At 40.3% G+C, this 22753-nt stretch overlaps 1 protein-coding gene across 3 annotated transcripts in view; it reads left to right on the forward strand.

Annotated features, from left to right (window-relative positions):
* LOC149229284 (S-adenosyl-L-methionine-dependent methyltransferases superfamily protein) overlaps positions 1 to 22753 on the forward strand; it is a 304238-nt gene that overhangs the window by 141102 nt on the left and 140383 nt on the right. For all 3 annotated transcript variants that reach the window (XM_089378551.1, XM_089378552.1, XM_089378553.1), the window contains one exon: positions 3404 to 3502. In XM_089378551.1, coding sequence (XP_089234677.1) covers positions 3404 to 3502 — 99 coding nt within the window. The remainder of the gene's footprint in view (positions 1 to 3403; positions 3503 to 22753) is intronic.

A 22753-nucleotide genomic window follows, 5' to 3' on the forward strand; every position in this document is an offset into this window, starting at 1 on the left:
CAGTCCCTCACTGCCTCTCACACCTGTGGCTTGAATCTGCCTCTGAGCAAGCCGTCTAGTCTATCTTTGTTGCTGGAGTGACTCTTCGGCCCTCTGGAAGACTTTCTCGGCCTCTAGACGCTGAATCAACTTCCTCCCAACCAAATTTAATTGCTCCGCTTCAGCCATTGTGTAGTCCTTGCGTTGCTTCTGCTTGAATCAATTCTATCACTTGCTGCTGCCTCTCTGAATCTGGAAAAATTCCTTCGGATCACTCTCTGCCCCTCTCTAACTTTGCTTCCTCCCTGAAGCTCGAACTCTCCGACAACCAATTGCTGCTACTCTGGAAAATCGAATTCTCTTGGTGTCTCTAATGTGTTCTCCAAGTGCCCATCGACTTCTTATTTTAATCCTTTGTTGGAGCACCAATGATTAAGATTAAAACTTAATCAAGGGCTAGGATCATCTTGAAGTCGATTCGTGTGAGTTTCTAGACTATTCTCACCTTGACTTAATTAATTAACCAGTTTTCCTAAGTTTAGACTTAGGAAACATAAAAAAATAGGTTAATAATCTAATTAAGTCATCTCTAGGTGGAATTTCCAGAAATGATTTATGGGTTTTGGAGATCTCATGTACTTTAGCCTCTCCACCAAATTTCGTGGCTAGAACACATCCGATGCTACAAAAACTAACACTTACCATGTGTCAAAGATGTTTGACCAGATTATGGTAATCAATTGATGCTATTGATTTACCGTGTGTCATAGTTGTTGACGCGATTATGGTAACTTATTTTACTATCACAATTGTTAACCAGATTATGGTAATTGGATTTGTTATAACCTTTTCTTAGAAAAATTTGTAAATGTGAGAACATCTATCATTATGAATACCTCCCTAGTTAAGAGGGAGTGTTGAATTTTGTAGCTATGGTCGGTCTTCATAATTTATATTTGAAGCCCTTGATGTATTTATAATAAAGGTAAAGCATGTTCTTCGTGCTAGTGTCAGAAGAAAAATGTTGAAGGCATGTTCTTCATGCGCTTTGCAAACAACAAAATTTAAATTTTGAAATTTGAATATTTTGGCTCCACAAAGTCAAGTTGGCCTTCAAACAGTTTAAGACTTTAAGTAACCCCAGCCTACAAAGGCACCTATGCGGCCTCCTAGAAAGGTATAAATAAAGGCTATGTCCTCCTCCAAGAAGGTAGTTCAACAAGCAATTTCAGATCATTACAGGAATATTATCTCTGCTCCTCTAGACGAAGAAACACAAGAAAGAAGGACGAATCTGATGAACCAAGATTCTCCTTATGAAGTAGCAAGCCGAGTTCTTTGGATGAAGGCACAAGCTGATTTCTCTGGGCATAAGGATGACTTGACTAAAAGGACTATTAGATCAAGTTTGACCAAAATAATGTTGATGGTCAGTTTGACCTAGGGTTTGACTTAGATGCATAGTTATCAGAATCGGACCGGTCAATGAATGGTAGACCCCCCAGGCCGGGAACCAGTTAGAACTGTATGGAAACTGGTACGAAAAACCGATCAACCAAAAACACATAAAAATATTCAAAATATATATAAATAATATATATATATATATATATATATATATATATATATATTCATGTGCATCCATATGAATCCAAACCATTTATACACAAATAAGCAAAAGTTCTCATTTATATAGCATGTAAGGGTGCACATAACCAAAATAGCACCGAGTGCAATCCATCTCTAAACCAAAAATACATCAGCAAACAAGCTCCACATGGCCAATAACATCCAAAAAAGGTTATGCTATAAGAAATACCTACATATCATTTAAATCATTGCCTATATTGGGATCTTCGTCATCAATATCACCCTCTAAGCATTAAAATAAGATAGAAAATTCATAGCATGCAAGTCAAGATTTTGTTTGAGTAATGGCTATTTTTTTTGGTAGGCTCATGATAGAGGAGTTCAATAACCCATGCCACTAAGATCAAAGTACATAGAGGGCTTGGTGCTCTTGATTAAATACTAGTTCCATACCCTCGTACATGAGAAAACCCAATGTAGCGTTGCGACCCCCCCAATCCTGAAATCCTGGAACACTGTTAAGTCTGCTGGATTTTGAGTGATATCTAAAATTCTACTTTCTCTATATGAAATCGAATGAAGTCAAAACCACTCTCAAACATCCTGAGTCATTTCATGGTAATGTTAAAAATTTAAGTAAAAGGATGAAAATGAAAGATAAAGGAGAATGTCACTTTTATTTTAAGAATGTAACATTACCATGAAATGCATAGCAATAGTAGGGCCATATGCTTGAATATTAGGCACCTATTATGGGCTAGTGCCCAACTAAGACAAACATTAAAAGAAAAAAAGCAAGACTGACCCCACCTGTCGCGTTCTAGATGGCTTTACCATACTGAACCGAACAAAAACAGTTCAAGTCACCGGTTCAAACCAGTTTTTGCCTCAAAACAGTTGGACCGGTCTGGTTCGGTCCTTATAAGATTGCTTAGATGTATCTCTTGTTGAACAAATCAATCTCTATGGAAAAGGTTCTTGGGGTTTTCCCCCATGTGGGTTTTCCCAGGGTAAAATACTTTGTGTTGTCTTGTGTGGCTGTCTCTTTATGATCCTTCTGTCATTCTTGTTCTACTATTGATGATCTTCTGTGTTTCGATTCATTTTGCTACCAAGGTTTAGAAAAGGTGTGTCTATTGGGCAAACCGGACTCTCTGTGAATGTTAGATGGGTTGAATTTTTCATCCAACTTCAAATCCAATGTGGCTATTGTGTTCATGAAGGATCAGATGGTTGATAAATTGACATGTTCGAAATGAGCCATTGTAGGTATAGATCTTGCATTTAGCTTTGGTATGTGGTGCATGGAGAAGATAGCGTGATTTAAAGCGAGTTGTCTTTAGTGAGACTTTTTGGAAGCTTTTCCGGTAGGTTTTTCTAGTTTAATTTCTCTAAAATTGGGCAGGAATTTATTGAAATCACAAGCTTGATGGGTAACTCCTGCACAATTGAAGTGCCCTAGGGGTTTTTGAAGGTGCTGAATCCATATATACAGTCAAAAAACCAGTTTAAATAACAAAAATCAAGATTTCACCTCAAATTTTTCCGCTGGATTCCGATACTCGAAAGTCCAAAAAGTCGCACTAAAGACAACTCCGATTTAAAGTAGTGAACCATACTTTGCTGATGATTGATTCTGTTACTCATTGGTGCACTGCAGAAATTTTCTTCAGCTTGGTTGGTCCAGATACTATAATTTTAACCAGTAGACCCAAAGTTTGACTTTGAACTTTGCTTGATGTAAACAAACTCTATGTTGTAGTTTGAAGTGTAAATATGAATTATATTTTCATTTACTTGGCGTTTAATGTATGGAAGTATTTGTACCTTGCAGGTGAAACAGGATAATTTAATTCCAGACTTGCTAACACTTCCAACGGGAACAGATTTGCATAGTCATCCTCTTGTACTGAATGGAAGCGTATTTTTGCAAGTAATCTTTCAGCATTTTATTTCTATATGAAAAATATTTGAGTGGAAGGATGTTTTACCTTTAATGCCATATTGTAGATTTAATAAGAAAAAACATGTTTTTGGTTATTTCTAAAATTGCAGAGGCCATGCTGTTTCTACATGTCTGAAATGTGGAGACGCCCGTGTTTTTGATGGGAAGTTTGTTTGGTGATTCATAAAAGAATTATTAGGAAGTATCATCTTTGTGTGTTAAATATGCAATATAAATATTCTTGTGAAAGGAACAGTTTTTGAGCTAATTCTTGACTAAAACGTAAATAAGTATGGGGTTTGTATAATACTTTGCTATGAAAAGCTAAAATGCCAATGCTATATATTGGCCGTAATTGGTTCAAGTCATTAGATTTAAGATACCTTTGTTTGAAACTGCCTTCGATTAATTGTCAAATTTGAGTGTAATATACCCTAACTTTTGACTAGTGGGGCCACTATCACACTGGAATGGCCGCATGGAAGTATACAGAATGTACTAAGTTGACAAGGGCCCAACATAGGTAACGACACCAACTACCTGAGTAACAGTCTGTTGTCTTCTTTCACCTTTACTGTTAGTGAGTCACTGGTTTATGTATAACTTTTCTTCAAGGTCCTGAGGATAGATTTATGCCAGTATATTGATTTATCAACTGAGAAGCAGAGGAAAATTGGAGCAAATGTACATCTCTACACATTTGAAAATTTTGTGGTTTAGGTATGGTCAGCCTAGAGGGATGATTGGTGTTTTTTTTTCTTAGTACTGATGGGTGTAGTTTTATCAAGATGCCGCCTTATTGCTCTCCAAAGGCTAGCCGGTAGCTAATAGTAGTTGCTACCCATGGAAAGCATTGGCCTATTTCATGATAATGTAGTTTTTCTTCTTAACCTAGATTTTTGTGGAGTGATGTAGATTTGTATAAATATATAAAATATGATGATAAATTTAAAAGATTGGTACAGTAGATGGGAAATGAATCACAGGGTTTATTGCGATTATATCAATCGTACCTGGACCCTGTTTGAAGGTTTAAGATTTTGATATAATTTTTTTTCTAAAACGTTTATGTTGGTATAAGATTATTGAGAAATGCTGGAAGGCATTTGTGGGTGTTAAACTTTGCATAAAAGATTTTTGTTATAGTGTGGACGGTACTAAGCTGCATGGATTGTGGAAACAGGGATGCTGTGAAAATTTGATGTCCCAAACCCCCACCACCACCAAATTTTGGAAACATGGTATGTAAAAAATACAAAAATTATAAATGTTTCTAAAATAATAGATTTTTTTTCAAATAACACATCTTTAAGGAAAATAAGAATGAGACACATTGTTACATCCTGGATATGCACAAAAGATAAGTCCAATTCATCTAAGTACAAACCCCAGGGCAACTTAGTAGTGCCATCCGCTGACATCTCAGTGGCCATTTTTCTCACTTAAGGCCGGCATTCCTCCAGCACAAGGGGAATTTCTCTAGTTCAAATTGCTGATCTATTTAATGGTCACAGATCTGAAAATTAGATTCATTATTTGTGTGTTCAATGATGGATGATAAGGCAAGCAAGACCGAGTGCTTTGTCCTTTGGGAAAATGGAGTCAAAACAATATTCGATGAAGAATCTCAAGATGCAAAGGGAAATTAGCAAACCATGTATAAATAAGCATCACCAATTGAGTCAACCAGATTAATATAATGAACTATTGATAAGCTCGTAAAGACGCCTCTATCATTTCCAGTGCAAAACCAACCAGAATATGATATAATTAATGAAGCAAAGAGATCAGCAACAACCTTTATGTTCGTCAGCAAATATTGATTACATCATGGGAGAAAGTGGGCATGAATACCTGTCCAACACACCCTTTGCTAACACCCAAACAGTCCACAAGAAACGTTTAACAGCTCTGGAAATAGAGATATATACGAGCAGATTTTAATATGGTAGCCCTAGTTTCGATGTGTTTTATACCTCAGCACAAGACAACATAAAGCATCAATGCCTTTCCTTTTTCATAACTTGCAAAATGCCTAAAACCCTTGGCCTTGAAAAGGAGATCTTTCACTCTTGAACTTCTGATTTGCAAACTGAGAAGAGTCTCCTTTTTATAGAGGTGCTGTTCAGTTTTTTTCCAATAAAATATCATTGAGGACGCTCTAAAATTATTTAGATTCATCTTTTCTGCAAGGAATAATATTAAAATACCCTAGAAAGTCTGAAAGTTTCCTTTAAAGTGAGACGTCCTGTTTGTAAGTTTTTTTGGCCTTTCTAAAAAATCCTTTCTTCTTGGGCATTGGACTGGTCTAGATCCTCATAAGCTGGATGTTCCTCTTGATTGTAGCTTCTATTCATAAAATATTATTTTATCCTTGGGATGTGTATGATGTGTGGGCTATAAAGGCTGAGTGTTCTCCAAAACATGTTGTTTGGCGTCTTCGAAACTAAATGTCCTGTTACCCATCAAAAAGTGGGTAACCCCTAGGAGAAAGGTTTTCTCCTCATAAAAAGTGGAACTGAGAAATAGTTGCACACAAATAAAAATATAACACTGTTGTTTTTGGACAATAGTCCCTAGAAAAACCTCGAAAGGAAAACTGGTGCAATAGATGAGGGTTTTATTATTATTCTTCAGCAATTTAGGAGAATTATCACAACTGGTTGCCAAACTAGCAAACCTCCAGAAAAAATATGCTGGAGACACACCTTGTCTCGCTTTGCGACTGATCTGACCCTCTTTGGCAAACTCACACTTTTCCTGCTGCTCGCTCTGTAGTCCAGAAATGTGCATTGCCTGTGTAAATAAAATCGTACAGCTGCAGAAATGCCTCTAGGTAAGACGTCTAGCCTTCCCCTGCCTCTGAAACCGATTCACTCTTTCTTCGGGACACTGATCCGGCAACTGGCAACTGAAACATGGCTCCTCTTTTTAATTTGGTAGCTCAGGGACAAATTCCAGTTTACCTCCTTTGGACAACCTTCCTCATCAAGAAAGACAGCTAGTAGCCCTTGGAAGAATTTAATTTGGTTAAGGAAAAATATATTTTTAAGGTGAAACCCACATGTGCACAAAAGTATAAGTCGGCTTGGGCAAGCTAATTTGACTTCCTAAGTCTCATATATATACATGTCATGTCACATCACTTTGGAGCACCATCACAAGCATTTCTCCTCTCTTGATTGGTTTGACTACTTTTGAAATTGTTGGGCTATTCTTCACATGTGCGAAGGGAAGGAAGTTTTTCTGTTCTTGTGTGTTGACTTTCTGTTTATGGCTGGTTTGACCAACATTTACCAACAAGGAAAAGGGTTTGGTTGACTTAGATTTTGACATGTTCTTGGAGGCCAATTTGACTGAGCTTTGGACCGAACTTTTCTGGGCTGTTTGACCTCTGTTGACCACCAACTTTGACTGGAGTTGACCACAGAATTTTGAAGTTTGACTGAGGTTCTCTCTCTCCTTTGACCGGGTTTTTGGAGGCTATTTTGACAAGGTTTCACTGAGCTTGGAAGGCCGAGTTCTTTGATTGTTTACCGAGCTGATTTGGAGGGCTGTTCATTGTTGAATTTTGGAGGACTGTTCAGATTTGACTTGTAGACTAGATTTGTAGACCAGATTTGACAATTGGGCTCATCTTTCACATGTTTGCAGACTCAAGAAAGCTCAATATGGGTAAGCAAGCTCCTAGGGCTTGGTATGCAAGAATGGATGCTTATCTCTTAAGATTGGGTTCGTCAAAAGTTCTGCCGATGTAAACGTCTACATCAAGATAGTGAAGAATGAACTGTCATTATACTACTATATGTGGATGATTTGTTTATTACAGGCGTCGAGCACAAAATTCTTGAATGCAAGAAAATGCTGGCAACAAAATTTGAAATTAAAGATCTGGGACTCATGCACTATTACTTGGGCTTGGAAGTCTGGCAGAAACCTAGTGAGATATATCTTGGTCAAGGTAAATACATAATCAAGATGTTACAAAAGTTTGGTATGATGTATTCTAAGCCTATGACTACTCCCATGATCACTAATCTCAAGAAGTTGAGAAGCTCCGACTCTAGTCTCACTACCCTATGAGCTATCATAAGTTGGTGGGCTCTCTGATGTACTTGGTGAATATGAGGCCCGATATATATTGTGCTGTAAATGTTCTTAGTCAATTTCAGTTGGAGCCTCGTCATGACCATTGGATAGCTTCCAAGCATATCTTGAGATACCTACATGGCACAATACATCACTACCTAAAGTATGATGGAAAGGAAGTCAACTTAACAGGTTTTACCGATTTCGAGTTGGGTGGCAATGAGACTAATGGAAGGAGCACTACCGTTGGATGTTTCGGTTTGGGATCTGCAATGATTTCATGGATGAGTAGAAAACAAGATCCTGTTACGGTAAGTAGTGCTGAAGCGAAATATGTTGTTGCATGTGAAGTATGAAAAGAAGTTGTTTGGTTAAGAAAACTATTGTTAGATTTGTTTGGAAAGCTTATGGATCCTATGGTGATAAATTGTGATAATTAAAGCAGCATCAAGATGTCTGAAGACCTCGTATTTCATGCAAGGACGAAGCATATCAACAACAAGTACCACTACATTAGGAGTTTGGTACAAGATGGGGTCGTGAAGCTACAATATATTTCGACAGATGAACAGGTAGCTGATGTGTTGACGAAATCTCTTCTGAATAAGAAGTTTGAATATTTTAGAAGCATGCTTGGATTGGTTGGTTGATGTTACAGATTTAGTTGATAGGGAGAGATGAAACATCTTATGGCAAGATGTTGTTAGTTTTTGTAGTATTGGATGTGTTCTAACCTTGAAATTTTGTGGAGAGGCTAGAATACATGAGATCTCGAAAACCCAGAAATCGTTTTTAAAAGTTCCACCTAGAAATGGCTTAATTAGATTATTAGTCAGTTTTTAAATATTTCCTAAGTCTAAACTTAGGGAATATGACTAATTAATCAGAATTATTTAAATTATGGTGTGAATGTTTTAAAAACTCACATAGATCGACTTCAAGTTAATCCTAACCATCGATTAAGATCTAATCTTGGCCGTTGAAGTCCCAACAAAGGATTATAAGAAGAAGTCAATGGGGCTTGGAGAAATCACTTGTGTAGTTCGATTTCATGAGCAGATCGATTTCCTGAGTAGCAACATTTAGTTGCTGAAGAGAGAGCCAAAGAAATGGAAGCAGTGAGAGAGGGACAAAGACAGTGAACCCGGAGGAAGATTTCCAGATCCGGTGAGTGCATTTGTAGAGAGGCAGAGGAGCCACTGTGAGGCTGATGCACAACAACACAATAGCCTCTAGAGGCAAAGTCGAATTGCTGGGGGGACGTAGAATTTCAGTGCCAGAAGCCGGGCAAAGGTTCCAGAGGCCAGGAGAGACATTTTCCTAGACAACCGCTGGTCAGATAGTTTGAGGAGAAATTGTTCCAAGCTGAGAGCAACAACAACTGCACTAGGGTGACGCAATGACTACGTAGAGGCAGTTTTGACGGCTCAATTCGAGGTGAGGTCGGTGCCGGGATTTGCCTGTGGAGTGAGGAATTTCTCCTCACTAGATTTTCTTGCCAGTATTTCTCCGTAGGATTGTCAGTTTCTGTTGGAAATAATACTGAGAGGGGGGGTGAATCAGTATTATCAGATCAATCTAACTTTTTCAATTTCATACTCAGAAACATATACGCTACTTCAATTAAGTGAACCCGTGTGTACACGCTACTGTGTCTAATGAAACTCGCGTATATCCAGAGATCTTATAATTCAGTTAGCTTAATCTTCAGTAAATGCATCAGATCATATTAACAGTAAACAGGTGCAGAATAACAGAACAAAACATCACACAAGAGCCACACACATGAACACAAAGATATAAGGTGGAAACCCAATGTGGGTGAAAACCACCTGCTGCAAGTCATCTCAATCTTCTTCTTAATAAGAAAATCCTTTTACAATATTTGTACTGGTGCAGTCTTATACCAGTACGGGAGCTACAACCCCCCTTGCTCTTGTACTAGCCGATCCATTTACTAGTACGCAGGCTGCTACCTGCTACAATGCTCCAAAGATCTCCTTTAGCTTTTGTACTAGCTTAGATACTAGTACGTAGGTGCTTGCCTACAATCTTCTCACCTCCAGGTACCACGTTTCATCAATTTTCAGACTGGATACACTGAAGCACAACACATAATCTGTAAGGCCACTTTTCATCCAATTTTCATACTGGACCCATAACTATCATTGAAGCTCAAAACAATCATCAAACTCTGAATCACTGAAACCCTGTTAACAACAGTCACCAGAACACAGAGCAGACACAGAACTCTGTAATAACCATCAGATCCATCTGCAACTTCAAATATCAAGCTTTACAATGTATACGCTACTTCGATGAATCAAACCCGCGTGTATACGCGCTTTTGCCAAAGACAACCCGCGTACAGATCTAAAAATAATTTCTCATAACTTGCAGCTGTACCAGACATCAGTCATACTCATAACATTTATAGAACAATACATGCGTCAGTATGTAGATCTAGAATAAGCATCATAAAGATAGTTCATTTCAAACCATTTGATCCCGATCTCTCCTTAGATCTAGTTCTCCATCAACCGGTGAGATCTCTCCTTAGCTCAGATCAAGCAATGCATCATCAACCCATAACCCTGCATACTGGATCTAATGCTTCATCAGATATTCAAGACATTTCAGATGCACTTGCCTAATGATTTCCTTCTCCTTATATAGCCTTAGGCCTTGTTCAATACCAAGAGCCAAAACCATAGAAATCCAATACCATCAACTTCAAAACTAGGGATCGACACGCCCGTCGAGACACAATGGTCCGAAACCATAGGCACAACTTCCAAGGACTAACCGCCATGGACCAAAGGTACTTTTCCACATACACGCGCTTTTGCTGAAGCCAACCTGCGTGTACACGCGACTTGGGCTTAACGAACCTGCGTGTATGAACTTTCTCTTCTTCTTATAGTCTGATCATCAATTCCTTGCTGCTGACCTTCTGTACTATGATTTGTCATCAGTGAGGTTTGCCATCAAGGACAACACTTATCTCATAATGCCAACAGTTTCGTTATCCAGTTGTACTTAGATTTTTTCACTGCTGCATAATAATAGAACCCTTAGCTGCTACACCGTTATTCCCAAGTTGGGTTTTTCCGGGGACATTGGTCCAAAAATAACTGTCATTTTATGTGTGTGTGCTAGTATTTATTCCAGTGTTTATTTCTTCCACAATTTATTTGTGTAGGTTGTAGTGTGATTGCTTCAGCTGTAGTAAATAGTAAATACATTGTTAAGAATTAATTTAACAATAAGGAGAATTATTTCCAGTTGCTGCAATAGGATTTGGGTTTTAAAATTTTCACATGGTATCGGAGCACAGATTATCAGCGGAGAGCTTAGTGGTGAGAAGGGAGCAGCTAGTCACCTTGGCCAAAAGGTTGAATTCTTGAGGAGAATCAATTTTTCTGAGAGAGGGATTGAAAAATTTGATCTCTCCAGATCGAGGGTTTCCAGAGGCAGAGGGAGCAGCCAATATTTTTCGCAGAGCAAATATCTAACTAGACGCTATAGTTTGCTAGAGAAAAACTAGCGTCGGGAGGAAGAAGTGCCATTGTTATCGAAACTGGTTGGTCTGACCAGTTTGGGGGCAAAACCGGTCCAAACCAGCCCTCCAAATAGGAAAAGACTAGTTTAGAGACTATTTGCGCTGGTTCGCAAGGCCAACGACTGCGCGGCTTGGGCATAAAAAATACGTTTTTTTGTTGTAAGTTTCATTTTTTAATTATTTTTCCTAGTTTCTAACGCTACTCTAGCCCCTTAAAGCTAGTTAAACACCCCCACCCCCTCTATTTCACTCATACTATTCATTCGAGTCTCTTGCAATTCTTGAGCTGAGTTCGGTGAGGAAAATTCAGAGAATTTTTTGCAGAGTTGTTCTGAGGGAGATTTTTTGCAGATTCGAAGAGCTGGTTGGACTTGGACCCACCTCCACAGGATGCAGAGACAAATATATCAGAAGCACTAGTAGCAGCTTCAGGGCCAGGGGAATCAAGCCATAATCCCATTGCAGACTTGGATGCTATTCATTCTTCAAATGAGGATGAGGAGGATGATCAAGAATCGAATGATGATTCTGATGATGATTGATGATTTGATCATTGATTTACTGTAGCTGTAGCTTGTAGTATTGTAGGCTGTAGTATAATACTATGATCTATCATGTTATTTTGGACTATAAAGGCCTTTTAGAGCTTGCTTCTTGATGTTTGTAACATTTTTGGTTCAACAATGTTTTGCACTAAGTGCTATTTTGGTTATATGCACTATTACTTGCTATATAAATGAGAAATTTTGCATATTTGTGTATAAATGGTTTGGATTCATATGGATGCACATGAATATATCTATTTTTTCTTTAAAATATGAATATTTTATGTGTTTTTGGTAAACCAGTTTTTCTTTTTGTTAGTTCTGACCCGTTCCCAATCCACAAGGTTTCCTGGTTCGATGACCGGTTCGGTTCTGATAACATTGAGAAGAGCACACACTGAGGGAAAATTTTCCTTAAGGAACTTATAGTTTCAAAAAGTTCGAATTCCCTTGCAGATCAACAGTCGTGAACAATTTTTTCTCACTCCAGAAGGGAGTGCGAATAGCCTAGCAGCAGCTGAGCAGAAGGGAAGAGGAGATTTTCGACATCATCTGAGATGGCCACTGCCAGACTACGAGATCAGGACATGTTGGATGGTGCTTCCAGCTATGTCATCTGGAAGGCAAGGATGTCCTTCATTCTGGATGAATATGGCTCGAAACCATTCGTAGACGCAGATTCGCTGAAGGAGTATAGAAAGGAGATGGCACGGGCGAAGAGGTTGATCCTTGATGATGTTCGGGATCACATTATTTCTCACATAGCTGGCAAAGGGACTGCCAGAGAGATGTGGGAGACTCTCACCACGCTGTACCAAGGCACTTCCGAGCAAGGAAAGATGTACTTAGAGGAGAAGTTGAGAGGCACCATGATGCAGAAAGGGGAACAAATAGACCCCTTCCTCACACTGCAACCCACAGAGCTAGTGCGATTGGCACTAAATAGTGTCTCAGAGGAGTGGCAGGTATTTGTCCAAAGTATCTTGGGTAGAGAAACCTTGCCGAAATGGGACATGATGTGCGTCGATTTGCAACAGGAGGAGTTGAGACAGGACCTAGTGAAGAACTCCATCAGTGGTAGCAGCAACGTATCGAAGTAGGTGAAAGAAGAGGACAATGTGGCCCTCGCATCGAAGGTGTTGATTTGGGGTAGCATTGAATGTGTTCTAGCCATGAAAATTGGTGGGAGACTAAAGAGCATGAGATCTCCAAGACCCAGAAATCATTTTGGAAAATTCCATCCGGATGAAAAGTTATTAAAATAATTAATATTTTTAATGAGGTCCTAAGTCTAAACTTAGGAAAATAAAAATATTAATGGGTATTAATAAAGATAAGGATGAGAAGATTCTAAGAGACGAAGATCAAGTCTATTTTAATCTTATCCGTTGATTAAGGACTTAATCTCGATCGTTGATTCATCAATAGGAAAAGTATAAGAGAATGCTTGAGGGGCAGTTGGAAATATACTAAGGGAGACTAGTCAGTTCGATTTCTGGAGCGGGATTTGCTGAGAAATTCGAACTAGAGGTCTGGATTGCAACAAGAGGTAGCGAGTACAGAGCTGAGAGGCAGGGACAGTGCCAGAGGATCAATGCAGAGGTAAGAAAGGCATAAGCAAAGCCACTCAGGGAGACATAGAGGTAGCAGGACTGCGCAATTACTAGAGGGCCCGCGTGGGTGACACAGAAAGGCCCAGTGCCGAAGCAGAAAGGCAAAGTGCTGAAGCAGAGGGTCTGGGAGCTGCGCAGAGGCTAGCTGGTCTGACACTGAGCCTAGGAGAGGTGCCAGAGAATTTATCTCAGTCGGGTGAGCCAGTTTGGTACTCAGTGTACTTAGAAACGCTGTTTAATAATAAAATCCTTCTCTGCTGCACCGGTTTTCCCGCATTGGTTTTTTCCGGGGACAATTGTCTAAAAATATTGTGTTGATGTGTTTGATTCTTGTGCATGTATTTCTTTTTGTTTTATGGTGTGATATCTGCAGCAGAATTTATTTTAACATTTACTGAAGGTTTTTTCGTAAATAACTTATTGGAAAATAAGTAGGTAAAATAAATCAGTTTTTGTAGTATAGAATTTTCACATGGTATCAAAGCAAGTAGTCAGAGACAAGAAGGGAAAATCAATTATGGGTCGAGACCATGATGCAGAGGCATCTACGTCAGGTGACCCACACAGATTTTCAGAAAATTGCACAAGAGACGGTGATTTCGATTTCTCTATGTTGGCTTCCAGATTGGAAGAAGAAGTTGCTTGTGTGACAAGATCTGCATCATCAAAGGTATGGTATATAGACAGTGGAGCCTCATGGCATATGATAGGAACCTGGGAATGTTCTTAGGTTTATCAGGAGGAAAGGATGAATTTTCTTTTCACCATGGGGAATAAGGCAAAGTGTACTCCAGTAGGGTAGGGTACCATAGTTTTTCAAACAGAAATGGGAGAGCCGTTCCGTGCTACCAATGTGCTGCATGTACCAGGACTGGGGATGAACTTACTTTCTGTATCGCAACTTCAAGGCAAGGGCTATGCCATTTTCTTCATCAAGGAGAAAGTATACGTCAAACACCCGAGCTGGAGAAAGAAAGTGCAGATCGAAATCAGAAGTAATAGGTTGTACAAATTACAACTAGAATCACCAATGGCACTGATAGGTAGTAATGGAGACAAGGATTTGAACGAACTATGGCACAAAAGAATGGGACATTTGCACCATGGGGCTCTAAGAATTCTCAGGAAAACTGTAACATGAATTTTGGATCTTAGTACAGAATGGGATGATGTATGTAGAGGATGCGGTCTGGGCAAGTATGCCAAAGCAGCATTTCCTTGAAGTAAAAACAGGGCCAAGAGTGTACGAGAATTGATACACTCAGATATCTGCGGACCTATGTCCACTAAAGCTCTTAGTGGTGTCGAATACTTCGTCACCTTCATTGATGACCACTCAAGGAAAAATTGGATTTATTTTCTAAAAACCAAGGACGAGGTCTTCTGTCGATTCAAAGAGTTCAAGGCTCTGGTGGAGAACCTGACAGAGAAGAAAATAAAAGTTTTGCGCTCAGATAATGGTGGAGAGTATGTCGACAAGGACTTCACTGTTTTTTGCGCTAAGGAGGGCATCAGAAGAAAGTGGACAACTCTTTACAATCCGGAGTAGAATGGAGTAGTAGAAAGGAAGAACATGACTATTGTGGAAGCAACTAGGGCCATAATTTATGATCAGGATATGCCAAAGTTCCTGCGGGCAGAAGCATGCAACACGACAGTCTATGTCCATAATAGAACTCCTCATAGAGCATTGGGCAAGATTACTCCAGAGAAAGTCTTCATCGGAAAGACTCCGGAAGTCAGCCATTTCAGGATATTTGGGAGCTTAGCATATTGCTGTATACCCGAGGAGAAAAGGAAGAAGTTAGATCAAACTACAGAGAAAGGATATTTGGTGGGATATAGCGAGAACGCTAAGGCATATATAATCCATCTTCTACGGAGCAGGAAGGTAGTAGTTCGACGAGATGTGAAGTTCTTGGAAGATAGGGCCTTTAGAAAATCTCGAGAAATGCCTTTCGAGGAGCAGTCAAAAGATGAGCCGTTGGTCAAACCACTTCAACAAATGGAAGTCAAGAATTCTTCCTCGGAACAGGAAGAATCACATGAGGAGAAGGAGCTGACAGAAGCACTTGCTACCAGAGGAAGAACGAGCAGGGAACTTCGTCAAATTTTGCAAGATGCAGAAGATTTCATCGGTGCACCAAGAAACAATAAAAGGGAGCGAAAACAACCAGATAGATATCAAGCATTAGTAGCTCAGGATGGGGAGCCTTCCAGTTTTCAGGAGGCTGCTCAACATCAGGTTTGGTTGGATGCGATGGTAGAGGAATACAACTCTATAATGGTGAACGATGTTTGGGAGGTAGTGCCTAGGCCTCAAGACAGATCAGTGGTAGATTCGAGGTGGATCTACAATATTAAATACGCTGCAAACGACAGTGTGGAAAAATACAAAGCTAGGTTTGTGGCTAAGGGGTATGCTCAGAAGGAAGGAATTGACTACGAAGAGACCTTCGCCCCAATAGCCAGGTATACATCTATTAGAACCGTGATATCTCTTGCAGCACAGATGGGATGGGAGATTCATCAGATGGATGTCAAAACAGCATTCCTGAACGGGGTAATAGAAGAGGAGGTATACATTGAACAACTAGAAGGCTTTGAGACACATGAGAAGAAGTCTCATGTACGCAGATTGAAGAAAGCCTTGTCTGGACTAAAACAGACACCTAGAGCGTGGTATGGTCGAATTGATGGCTACTTACAGAAGATGGGGTTTGTCAAGAGTGACGCAGATCCAAATCTCTACTATCTGGTTGTAGAGATTGAGCCTCTAATCCTAGTATTATATGTGGATGATCTCTTCTTGACAGGTTCATCCAGACTCATCGGGGATTGCAAGAAAAATCTAGCCACAAAATTTGACATGAAGGATTTGGGACAAATGCATTATTTCCCGGGGTTTGAAGTTTGGAAGCAAAAGGGGGAGATCTTCCTTGGACAAGGGAGATATGCTACAAAAATTCTGAAGAGGTTCAGGATGCAGGATTGTAGACCCATGGCTACTCCAATGATCACCAACTGGAAGAAAATTGATGCATCAGAAGACAAGGATGTTGATCCCACTTTATACAGGCAGCTCATAGGGTCCTTGATGTATCTAGTCAATACCAGGCTAGACATTTGTTACGCTGTCAACACCCTCAGTCAGTTCATGGTGGAACTGAAGAGGGTGCACTGGGTAGCAGCCAAACATGTTCTTAGATATATACAGGGAATAACCGATTATGGACTCTTGTACACCAGGAGTAAGGATATCAGATTGAGTGGATTTACTGATGCAGATTGGGTTGGAAGTTCAGTGGATCGGAAAAGTACCTCTGGGTACTGTTTCAACATTGGATCGGGAATGACCTCCTGGTGCAGTAGGAAACAGAAATCCGTAGCTCTGAGCTCAGCTGAAGTAGAATATATGGCCGCAAGCACAGCTTCGTGCGAAGCCATATGGCTTAGAAAACTGCTTGTGAACCTATTCAGAAGAAAGATGGAGGCGACCAGGATCATGTGTGATAATCAGAGTTGCATCAAGCTCTCTGTGAGTCCAGTGTTTCACGATCAGCAAAGAACATTGATATTCAGTGTCACTTTGTCAGAGACTGTGTCCAACGAGGAGCTGTACGATTGAGCTACACTCCTACAGGAGAACATGTGGCAGACATCCGTACCAAGGCCCTTGGAAGGACAGAGTTTCATTATTTCAGGGAGAAGATGGGGACGATAAAGAATCCATTTCAATAACAGAAATAGGTATGATGTTGCAGTGCAAATGCAGCGTTGGGAAAAAAGGACCAGTAGCAGCACGAATGCAAAGGGAGTTGCAGTGCAGATGGAGTGTTGGTAAGAAGGACCAACAGCAACATGGATGCAGAGGGAGCTGCAGTACATATGTAGCAGTGGTAGTGATAGAGCCATAGGCAACAGTACAAGATGTAACAGTGCAGAGGATGTTGGGTGGGGAGGCCTAGCATCAGCATAGGTACCGGTGCCGTATAATTGGAGTGATGCTCAGTGTGGAGTATTGCTCGAGCACATTCTTTGTTAAGGGGGAGTGTTGATTTGGGGTAGCATCGTATGTGCTCTAGCCATGAAAATTGGTGGAGAGACTAAAGAGCATGAGATCTCCAAGACCCAGAAATCGTTTTGGAAAATACCATTCGGATGAAAAGTTATTAAAATTATTAATATTTTTAATGATGTCCTAAGTCTAAACTTAGGAAAATAAAAATATTAATGGGTATTAATAAAGATAAGGATGAGAAGCTTCTAAGAGATGAAGATTAAGTCTATTTTAATCTTAGCCATTGATTAAGGACTTAATCTCGGCTGTTGATTCATTAACAGGAAAAGTATAAGAGAAGGCTTGAGGGTTAGTTGGAAATATACTGAGGGAGATCGGTCAGTTCGATTTCTGGAGCGAGGTTTGCTGAGAAATTCGAACTAGAGGTCTGGATTGTAGCAAGAGGTAGCGAGTACGGAGCTGAGAGGCAGGGACAATGCCAGAGGATCAACGTAGAGGTCAGAAAGGCAGAAGCAAAGCCACTCAGGGAGACGCAGAGGCAGCAGGACTGCACAGTCACTGGAGGGCCTGCGTGGGTGACGCAGAGAGGCCCAGTGTTGACACAAAGAGGCAAAGTGCTGATGCAAAGGGTCTGGGAGTTGCGTAGAGGCTAGTTGGTCTGACGTTGAGCCTAGGAGAGGTGCCGGAGAATTTATCTTAGTCGGGTGAGCCAGTTTGGCACCCAGTGTACTCAGGAAAGCTGTTTAATAATAAAATCCTCCTCTGCTGCACCGATTTTCCCACATTGGGTTTTTCCGAGGACAATTGTCAAAAAATATCTGTGTTGATGTGTTTGATTCTTGTGCATGTATTTGTTTCTGTTTTATGGTGTGATATCTGCAATATAATTTATTTTAATATTTACTGAAGGGTTTTTCGTAAATAACTTATTGGAAAATAAGCAGGTAAAATAAATCAGTTGTTGCAGTATAGAATTTTCAAAGAAGGGTCCTAGTTAGGGGTAGGGGGAAAGCAAAAGAAGAAGAAGGACCTTTCAAAGGTCAAGTGCTTCAGATGTGGTGACCTTGGTCACTACAACACCTAGTGTCCTCTCAGGAAGAAGGACAAGGAGGAGAAGTAGGACTAGCAGGCAGCATCAACAGAGATCGATAGGCTGTCCTCCAGGCTGGAGGAAGACTTCACCATGTTTGCTGACATACCCTAGGTGTAAAATGGGGTGATTTGGTGCTGTAGCTCCAGAGCGCTACATATGGGCAGGATTCTCGAGGAGATCCACCTCTTAAGTCAATACCTAGCTACAGGGGCCCACAGTGGTTTGGTAGCAGGATGGATTAGTGACAATAGATGCAGTCAAATGCCAGAGTGACATATGCGGAGTCTAGTTGCAGTTAGACGCTAGGGAGCGTAGTGCAGAGTTGGCAACAGTGCAGAGTCAACAACAACGCAGATGCCTTAGTGACAACACAGATACTAGTAGCAGTCAGAGACTCGGATGACAGATGTATCATACTGATCACAGTTGATTCAGTATTTAGGATGCTTTTCAATTGCAAATGTTGCAGTTGTAGCAACAACTGATGGAGAGGGAGTTGTAGTGTAGTTGCAGTGTTGGCAGCAGTTCAACAGAGTCAACAACAACACAGATGCTACACATATCAGAGTTGCGCAGTGGTTGGTGGGCAACAACAACCAGCCATCAACAACCTGATAGGAGATGATGCAGAGACAGGGGGTTGCTACTGGAGGCAACAACTGTAGATTACATTCCTCGCTAAGAGGGAGTGTTAGTTTTTGTAGCATCAGATGTGTTCTAGCCTTGAAATTTCGTGGAGAGGCTAGAATACATGAGATCTCCAAAACCTAGAAATTGTCTGTGGAAATTCCACCTAGAAATGACTTAATTAGATTACTACTTAGTTTTTAAATATTTCCTAAGTCTAAACTTAGGGAATATGACAAATTAATCAAAATTAATTAAGTTATGGTGTGAATGGTCTAGAAACTCACACAGATCGACTTCAAGTTAATCCTAGCCATCGATTAAGATCTAATCTTGGCTGTTGAAGTCTCAACAAAGGATTATAAGAAGAAGTCGATGGGGCTTGGAGAAATCACTTGTGCAGTAGATTTCATGAGAAAATCGATTTCCTGAGTAGCAACATTCAGTTGCTGGAGAGAGAGCCACAAAAATCGAAGCAGTGAGAGAGGGGCAAAGACAGTGAAGTCGTCGAAGGAAGATTTCTAGATCCGGTGAGTGCATTTGTAGAGAGGCAGAGGAGCCACAGTATCGCTGACAAAGAGCAGTGCAATAGCCTCTAGAGGCAAAGTTGAATTGCTGGGGAGAAGCAAAATTTCAGTGCCACAAGCTGGGCAGAGGTTCCAGAGGTCAAGAGAGACGTTTTCCCAGACAACAACTGGTCAGACAGCTTGAGGAGAAACTCTTCCAAGCTAAGCGCAGCAACAACTGCACTAGGGTGATGCAGTGACTGTGTAGAGGCAGTTTGGATGCCTCAATTCGAGCTGAGGTCAGTGCCGGGATTTGCCTGTGGATTGAGGAAATTATACTCACTTGATTTTCTTGCCAGTATTTCTCTGTAGGATTGCCAGTTTCGACATCCAGTTGTACTCGGATTATTTCACCGCTGCATAATAATAAAACCCTCAGCCACTACACCGATTTTCCCAAGTTGGGTTTTTCTGGGGACATTGGTCCAAGAATAACTGTGCCATTTTATGTGTGCTAGTATTTCTTCCACAGTTTATTTGTGTATGTTTCAGTGTGATTGATTCAGTATTTGCTGTCGTAAACATTAAACAAATTGTTAAGAAATAATTTAACAATTAAGTGAATTATTTCCAGTTGCTGCAATAGGATTTGGGTTTTTGAATTTTCACAGATGCTTGGGAGGACATCTCACCGACCTATGTGTTGATGTTTAGATCCCGAAGTAGGGAGGGTGGCGTTGGTCATGGAGCTCTGACCTTGGATACACACCTAGATCCTTGGGTTGGCGATAGAGCTTAGAAGCCTTATGGTACCTAGAGTGGCTAAAGCTTGAGTTCACCTTAGTCCCACCCAATTGGAGTACCTTGGTCAGGTATCTAATCTGTAGCACTACCTATGTTAGAAATCTTCATAGTTCATATCATTTTGAGATCTTCCATGTACCTTTATAAGTATGTAATTATGAATACCTCCCTAGCTAAGAGGGAGTGTTCAAGAATGTAACTAGTATCAGTCTTCATAATTGTACTTGTCAATTTTTTTTATTATTAAAGAAAATGACTTATTAAAGTACGGGTTTCATGCTTGGGTCAATGTTTTCTAAGTCGAAGCCTCCATTGTAGGCTTCTTGGTTTTTCCTTGAGTCATTAGAGTCATTGTCATTTTATTAGACACTTCTTGGGCTTTTGTATCATGTAAAAAGAATTATTTTTGAGTCAAAAAGGTTATTTGTCACCTCCACACTAAGTCAACCCCGTCCCCATGAAGTCGGCTTATATGAGGGCTTTTGATCTAACAAAAAAGCTATATATAGAGAGGAAGCTTGACCTATTTGACACACTCACTCAAAAAGTCCGATCTTCAAGGAAGAGAAGCAAAAAAGAGAGCGAAGTAATTGGAGAAGGACGAAAGAAGTTGGGAAGACCTAATCTGGGCTTTTGAGCTATATATCTCTTGCACGTGCGAAGTTTTTGGGCATTCGTTGGGGCCGAAATTCTGAGTCTATTGCAGGTTTGAAGTTCTGAAGCTGGGGGCTGAAATTTTGGATTGAAGTTGCGACTGGGAAGTTGTCAGTTGGAGACTTTGACAAAGATCATATATTGAAGGGAAGGGTTGACTTGGTGACTGGACGAGGTCTTTGTGACTGGACGAGGTCTTTGTCTAGGTCAAAAGGGTCTTGTATTGTCTCATCTTGATTTGAATCTACTAATGGAAGAGTTGGATTGGGTTTTGCCCTTGAAGGGATTTTGCCTTGACTGAGTGCCTACATCTTGTGTCTCTTGTTCTTGTGGTCTTCATATACATATAATTTGGTAATTGCTTGATGAAAGATAAACTAATAAAGAAATAAAAAAAGTCAACATAATTCACAAGTAATTATCAAGAAAGAGGAATCAAACCCTAGTTCCTATAAGCATTGATTTCTCAACACTCCTCCTGTTGAGAAGAAGGATGATGACATGGACCTACTAGAAGGTCCTTCTATATTCGAGCCAGAGAGATATATTGTTGATGATCCCATGGATCCTATGGACCCCTTGGATTCTCCTCCATGTGATCCCCCTGCTAGGAAGAGACCACTTTGGCTTCGTGATACATTACAGGATGCTGAAAGACATGCCGCTGCCAGAGGAACCTTTAGAGAAAGTAAGAAGCCATGCTGATATCAGGGATATGTTGTCGCTATGAGCTCCATCATATAGGCTGAGCCTCCCGCCTTTGAAAAGGAAGTGAAAGAACAAGTTTGGAAAGAATACATATCTATTATGAAGAATATAGATCTATGGTCAAAGTACACATATCTATTATGAAGAATGATGCGTGGGAAGTTGTTCCGAGACCCAAAGGGAAGTCTGTTGCGACTTCAAAGTGGTTGTACAAGATCAAGCATGGAGTTGATGGAAGTATTGAGAAATGTAAGGTGCAGTTCGTGGCTAGAGGTTTCTCCTAAAAAGAGGGAGAAGATTATGATGACATTTTTGCACCAATTGCCCACTACACTTCTATTAGATCTATTGTTGCCCTTGTTGCTAGCTAGGGATGGACACTTCACCAGATGGATGTGAAGACTGCATTTCTTCATTGCATACTACATGAAGAAGTATATGTTGAGCAACCGCAGGGATTTGAAGTACATGACAGGAAGAATCACATTTGTAGGTTGAAGAAGGCACTTTATGGATTGAAGCAAGCCCCCAGAGCTTGGTATGCTCGTATTGATAGCTACCTAGTGAAGCTTGGATTTAAAATTAGCAATGCCAACCCAAACCTCTACTTCAAAGTGGTCCAATGTATGCCCCTTATTTTGGTTTTATATGTTGATGATTTACTCTTGACAAGTAGTGAACTTCTGATGCTCAAGTGCAAGAGGGAGTTGGCTTCTGAGTTTGAAATGAAAGACCTTGGATTGATGCATTACTTCCTGGGCTTAGAGGTGTGGCAAAGGCCTAGTGAGATTTTCCTTTCACAAGGAAAATATGTGGTGAAACTGTTGGAAAGATTTGGAATGGTAGAATGCAAGTCCATGGCCACACCGATGGAGATGAACTTCAAGAAGTTATGTGGAGATGCTGCAGGACCTGACTTGGCGAATCCCTCTGAGTATCGACAGTTGATTGGGGCATTGATGTTCCTCGTGAACACTCGTCCAGACATATGTTTTGCAGTTAACACTTAAAGTCAAT

This window comes from Pinus tabuliformis, chromosome J, assembly GCF_031772625.1.
Source record: "Pinus tabuliformis cultivar Carrire ecotype Pingquan chromosome J, CPIR1, whole genome shotgun sequence".
Lineage (NCBI taxonomy): Eukaryota > Viridiplantae > Streptophyta > Pinopsida > Pinales > Pinaceae > Pinus > Pinus tabuliformis.